The 457-nt window shown below is 58.9% G+C and overlaps 1 protein-coding gene across 1 annotated transcript; it reads right to left on the reverse strand.

Annotated features, from left to right (window-relative positions):
• Positions 1–7: 7 nt before the first annotated feature.
• LOC107734833 (putative protein TPRXL) lies at positions 8–452 on the reverse strand (the record flags this gene model as incomplete). The annotated part of the gene is made up of 1 exon (XM_016546738.1): positions 8–452. A coding segment is annotated over one exon (445 nt), but the record flags the coding sequence as incomplete, so codon positions are not given.
• Positions 453–457: the final 5 nt, after the last annotated feature.

Here is a 457-nt window from a genome sequence, read left to right on the forward strand (position 1 = left end):
ACCCCACTGGAGGCAGCAGCCGGCTGGGGAAATGCCAGGAGCGGAGGCTTGTGCTGGAGCAAGTTGGGGAAGGGTGCCGGGATCTTACTGGAGCTGGGCTCATGTTCAGACTTGGACCCTGGCAGCAGGAAGGGTGTGGGAGCACGGGGAGGGTGTGGTGAGGAGGAGAGGGCTTGAGGTACAGGAGTGGAGGATGCAGAAGAGCAGGATGAAGGCAGAGGAGAGGAGTGAGAGATGGAGACAGCTGCTTTAGGCTTGGATGAGGAACAGGCTGGAGAGGAGGACGAGGGGCGTGGGAGCGAAGAGGAGGTGGAGGATGAGGAGGATGAGATGATGGAGTGGTATGCTTTAGAGGACTTGATACGCTCGTGTTTGAGTGGCAAGCGGCGATGGGATTCTCGAGCTGCGTCGTCCGGTAGGGGGTACTTCATCTCTTCGTATATGGCCTCTCCTTGGT

This window comes from Sinocyclocheilus rhinocerous, unplaced genomic scaffold, assembly GCF_001515625.1.
Source record: "Sinocyclocheilus rhinocerous isolate Xijiao unplaced genomic scaffold, SAMN03320098_v1.1 C35371366, whole genome shotgun sequence".
NCBI lineage: Eukaryota > Metazoa > Chordata > Actinopteri > Cypriniformes > Cyprinidae > Sinocyclocheilus > Sinocyclocheilus rhinocerous.